The following is a 6,000-nucleotide window of genomic DNA, read 5'->3' as shown; positions in this document are numbered from 1 at the left end:
AAGCCTGCAAGTTCCCTCTTGGCAACCTATCTAAAAAGACCAACAAATCTGAAGTAATATTATAGTTAAACCCATCGAAAGTAAATGTGGTATTACTTTTTTGTATTTTTAAAATTACCAGGAAGACCACACTTGGATAGTGTAGACTGATAGTCCCCTCTTAGTGAGGTATGCGTGTATGTGTGTGTGCATATGTACGGTTGCTGTATGGTCTTGTGTGTGTGCTCTAGGAACAGGTGTGTGTGTGTGTGTGTGTGTGTGTGTGTGTGTGTGTGTGTGTGTGTGTGTGTGTGTGTGTGTGTGTGTGTGTGTGTGTGTGTTGTATGGGATGGTTCAGGGTCCTTTATACATGTGTTTTGGATTTCATAGGTGTGTTTGAATCTATTTGTTTATATTCTAATAACTGTCACCTGATCGTCCTTTTCTGACGGCTGCAGCCAACAATCATTTTCACATCTCATCACACTCATGGATCATCATCTTGTTTAATCTTAAATTTCAATAAAAGTTTCATTTAGATCATACAAAGCCCCCCAAAAAACCTGGAAACATGGAACATTATCACATTTAGAACGGGGGAAACAACATTTACATTCACATTATTGCTTAACAAAAGACTTTTAATAAATTGAATAACAAGAATTCCCTTTTGTTTTACTAAACGTTGCAGCTCTCGACTTCACACTGAGTCCCTAATCTTTCAAACGTCACGCTGCTTAGAGAGAGTAGAGCAAAGGAGAAATAAGGAAAGGCACAAATGCACAGTGTGATATCAAACATATGTACAACAATCCAGAAATCACACATCCAAACTTAAAGGACAGGTTCAGAGTCAAGCAAAAAAAAGTGAAAGAGAAAGACGGCTCGCACACCTCAGGGCTCCAATATCCCTGTAACGTATTTCACCGGGGTGACAGTCTGAGCAACACCTGCTCTTCGTCACCCTGGTGGAATATATTTCTGGAGCCTGCAGTGTGCTAGACGTCTTTCTCTTTGTTTCAGTGACATCAAACATATGACATAAAACATTCAGCATGTACACTGATCATTTTGCATACCTGACAAATGTTTGATAATTGTTCACACTCAGGCTAAACAGGTGATAAACATCATATCTTTAAAGTATGTTAGTCAGAGACGAGTACTGCTCCAGGATCTTCAGTGTGACAATGAACTTGATCGCTTTTCTAAACCACGGATAGAACAAAGCATATATGAGAGGGTTCAAACAAGAGTTAAAGTACAGCAGCCAAGACACAATGGCCCACGACGATGCACTGTTTGATATGTCTTGTCCTGCAAGAGAGGGGTAGTAATATGGACAGAAAGTTATCAAAAACACCAGTATGACTATGCCCAGAGTCCTGGCCGCCTTCCTCTCTGATTTCACTGCAGTAATTCGAACCTTGCCGACTGCAGCCCCTGTAATATGAGTCTGCATGGCACGAGCCTGAGACACTGCCACGATAAACACTCTCATGTACAGAACAAGGATGACCACACAGGGGCCGATAAAGGTGAACACTAGGTCTACTGTTCCTGACACATAGTTAATCACCACCACACACTCCCCAAAGCAAGAGTTATATCTGTCGGGCTGCCTCAGATGTTCCTTTAAGATCAGCCCGTTGTAAAGGATTGAGCAGGCCCAACACAGACACACACACAGCTCCACTCGACTGCGAGTGATTTGGTGGGAGTACTGCAGAGGATGACAAATAGCTACATAGCGATCGATCGATATGAGCACCATGTTCCCCACAGAGGCCGAGGTAAGAGTGAAGGCTATAATGTCAGACATAGCACACATGAGATCTCCCAGCAGCCAGCAGGTTTCTATGAACCGCATCATTTCCAGCGGCATCACCAGCAGCCCGACAAGAAGGTCCGAGATGGCCAGGGAGAGCAGGAGCAGGTTGGTGGGGGTGTGAAGCTGTCTGAAGTGAGAGATGGAGATGATGACAAGCAGGTTGAGAACAACAGTGAGGACAGCGATGGAAGAGAGCAAAGCATAGAAGAGGATGGCCTCAGTGCGAGGGCGCATTATTCCCCTGCAAGAAGAATTGAGGAGCTGAGGGTAGCAGAGCTCGGCTCCCTGCTGGTCATCCATCATCCAGCTCTGAGGGGAGATGGTGACCTGATCCTGCTGAGCTCAGTCTGCTCTCTGAGTGCCAGAATTATCACAGCTCACTTATCTCTGACGGCAATTCCCTAGTCATCCTCTTCATCCCTGTCATTTCTATAGGCAAATGGGCGGCTGTAGTCAGTATTGTCTTTTCTTCTGATCTCTCCTCCTCTTCCTCACCTCTCCCTTGATTATTCCCCCCTCCCTCCTACCGTCTAATTCCACTGTTACATGATGCAACATAAACATTTAATGCAACCGACAGAAAACATTTCTCTGACCTGTAAAGCTTAAAGTAAACTGTAAAAGGGCCGCACTATAATGCAGTTCAATGACATCGGACACTGGTTTGACCAGTTGACCAGGTACTGGAGACCCCTTCCTATACAACGTGTGCAAAGTAGCTGACAACCGTATAAGCTGGAGCTCCATCAATGACTCTGGGTGGTGGAAGAGGAAGAGCAGCAGGAACCAGCAGTCTCTCACAACCAGGCTTGACTGTAAAAACATGGAAAGTTAGGGGGATCTTCATGGACTTAAGTAATTTGAACCTCACTGATGAGGGGTTGACAATCATCTGTATTTGAAATGACTTCTTAGACTCTACCCACAAGAGTAGATCCCGGGTGCTGTTCGGATTGCCATGTGTTGAAACAAAGGTCCGGCCTGCAGCCAATACAGAAGCCTGAGTATGAATACTTTAAATGACTCTTACTCCCAGCATGCTCTGCAACATCTAACACATAGGTGTTAAGTGTAGGGTCGATAAAATTAGTCGCCTCTCATTGTTCTATCTCTTCACATGCTTCCAGCTTCAGAGGAGACACCCATCTCTACCTGGCCTAATTCCACAGCCTTGTCTATGAGTTTTGGCGCAATCAGTAATCAGTAACTATCTGGTTCTAGCACAGAGAGAGATTCTTTCTTGTTATTCTCGTCAATGTCGGTGAACGCAATTAGATAGGAGTGCTACAGACAGCCACCGTTACCTGAAGAAGAAAGAAAATCTACTCCTGCCATCACAAAGACAATAGAGCATAAACCTGACTCCTGCTGCCGTCTCTTTTCATCTGCCATGGAAACCTGGATCTGTTGATTTTAACATGCAACAGATTGAAGACCAACCGAACCTTGAAACAGTCATCAGAAAAGTGATTCCAAGAAAGGCTTTAGTCTGGGCACAGAACAGTTTAGGAAGGTTTATTTTATAACAACTGATAATTGTGCATTTTTGTTGACTGAACGTCACATTCTGTTTATTATCTGCTGTAAGCTGCTGCATTTGTTTTTGTTGCTGAACCACTGTGTTCGCCTACCTGTGTTTAATCACTACTGTACAAGCTTACTCACAGTTAACGGCTTTCACAATCAGAAAGACCAGTGTACCTGCCGTTGAATCAAAGTCCGGCCACTGGCTTTCTGGTGTTTAAGTTATAGTTACTGAACTCAGCTCAGAGAGTTCAAGCTAAGCCACACGACTTCCTTTGTCTTTGTCCACCATTTTGTACATACGTGACGTAGCTCCACATGATGCTCTCATCTGCCCTCTATCCCCCCCCCCCCCCCCCCTGTCTCTCATTTACACACTCACACACACACACATCGGCACTCATGACCCCACACACACACACGTACCAAGCTGTTTATAGATATTTTGTTTGCTGTAGTTTAGTTTATAATAGTCATTTGATTGTTTGAGTTTCATTGATTGACTTGACAATTGATTGGCTTTGTTAAATAAATTCTGTTATAACTGAAAGAGCAGTTGTTTGTGATTACTGGTGTATTTGCATTGTGATATAAGCAGGGTGCGAGGGCCTTGTGTACGGATTTCACGCCTTCAATTGACTAAATATAGGTTATTAATAATAGTAATTAATTAACTAATTGGAGACTGATTTTAGTGATATTTGGATATTTTGTTCTCTGATCTCAGAGTGGTGCCCCGAATTAATTCAACTAAGTTTAATAATATTGTTAATTTATATTAATAATTAAATTAAAATAATTGTTAATAATATAACCAAATTTGACTATATAAAACCCCAACAGTGGATAACCATACTTTCTGGCCACCTTGGTAGTTGGGAGCCACAGTGCGTTGGCGATTGGCACTTCTTGAATACCGTTCTTTCGAGCTGAGGTGGCTGGCCCTGGCTTGAACCCATGTCCAACAACAATAGCGGATGAAGGCCTCGACTGAAAGACAGAAAACCTCCTTCTCTTGGGCAGGAAACAACAGAAGTTGAAACCCCTTTGCACATTGGAGAGGGGACAAGCCAGTGGCAGAGCTTGTAAGTGTGTTGTGGGCATATTCCACCCACAAAAGCTGTCGAGACCAGGATGATGGGTCCTTGGAAGAGACGTCTCCATCTCCTTGTAATACATTCCGTCTGGCCGTTGGACTGGGGATGGAACCCAGAGGACAAACTAACAGTGGCCCCGAGGAGAGAGCAGAATTCTCTCCAGAACACTGATGTAAACTGTGGACCCCATGGGGAGACCATGGACCCTGAAGACATGGGTAAGGACCAGTTCAGCTGTTTCCTTGGCAGACGAAAGTTTGGGCAAGGGCACAAAGTGGGCAATCTTACTGAACCAGTCTACCAACGTCAGGATGCAGGTATGACTATGGTGAGGCAGCACAGGCAAGGATTGTAGTAAGCTAGCAGGGGCTTGGTGGGATGGCTTGTGCTGGCTATAGTGATGCCATTCTGTAAGGGCCAATTTAATAGCCAACAGGTCTCAATTCCACCTCAACTACAAACTGTGATTGTACTGGATCTGGCATCTGGAGGATGGGTGCAGATGTGAATTGGGACTTGATGGTCTGGATGGCCTCATCAGCTGAAGAGTACCACCAGAACAGCACTTTGGAGGAGGTCAGGGCTTTGAGGGGACCACCTACTGTGTTGTAGCTCCGGATGAACCTGCAGTCACAGTTGGCGAACCACAGAACCCTTTGAAGTTGGTTGCGGGAATCAGGAATGGGCCAATGAAAAACTGGAGAAACCTTGGCAGTGTCCATCTGGATGATTCCCTGCCCACCAATGTGAAACTCACACTTTTAAATTTTGACAAAAAAGTGAGTTCTCCAGGAGGTGAATCTATAAATCTGTCTCATATCATTGGGATGAATTCTCAAGCAGTAAAAACCATAAAATCACACAGACAAAGTACTGAAAGTTTAAATGAAAGTTTAATAAAGAAAAATGATGAACAGAAGAATTTAAAGGAAATGCAAAGGTAATATCAGTATAATTACGACAGTGATATAACTTGAATAACAATAAAATTGAATTGTTCTAAGTTGCCATGGTGAGATCCTTATGTCAAGTTTGGAGTTTAACTATATTGTTTGAGGGATTTAACAAAGTGGGATTTTGAGAAAGAAAATAAAAAGGGAACTTAATAAATTTGATGTAAGTTGACTCTGAGGCTTTGATTTGGATACCACAAGCTTGACTCAACACCCCAATCTCAATCAGAACGCTTCCTTACTTATGCGTAGTGTTCAATTGAACACCGCCGAGTGGTAACAAGACTTCCCGTCGAGTTCTTTCGGCTCAGGAATGCCGGTGGCCCACGATAACCGTCGTAGCAGGTCTGGTCGGAGTCGACAATGAGATGGGTTTGAAGAAAAACACAGCGGTCCAAGCAGTTCAGTGTCCGTGGGTCCTTCTCTTAGCGGCTCAAAGAATCTCAATTGACGTTCATCAGGATTGACGCTCGTTGATCCTCACTTGACTTGAATGGTCACTTGTAGTCAAAGGTGAGAATAGAGAAAATAATGTTCTGGAAGATGAATGATCAATACTTCAAAAAAAGGATTTGAGTTCTGCAGGTCCTGCAACTCCAGACTTAAATTCAAAGAG

General features: G+C 43.6%; 1 protein-coding gene across 1 annotated transcript; it reads right to left on the bottom strand.

Moving 5' to 3' along the window:
- Positions 1-489: 489 nt before the first annotated feature.
- Positions 490-2,734, bottom strand: LOC109999787 (trace amine-associated receptor 13c-like). The gene has a single exon (XM_020654920.2). It carries the CDS (start codon positions 2,111-2,113, stop codon positions 1,118-1,120), a length of 996 nt encoding a protein of 331 aa, XP_020510576.2. The 5' UTR covers positions 2,114-2,734; the 3' UTR covers positions 490-1,117.
- Between the last annotated feature and the right edge of the window lie 3,266 nt (positions 2,735-6,000).

This window comes from Labrus bergylta, chromosome 1 (assembly GCF_963930695.1).
Source record: "Labrus bergylta chromosome 1, fLabBer1.1, whole genome shotgun sequence".
NCBI lineage: Eukaryota > Metazoa > Chordata > Actinopteri > Labriformes > Labridae > Labrus > Labrus bergylta.
The sequence above is the reverse complement of the archived record's forward strand: the minus strand, read 5'-3'. Positions and strand labels throughout refer to the sequence as shown.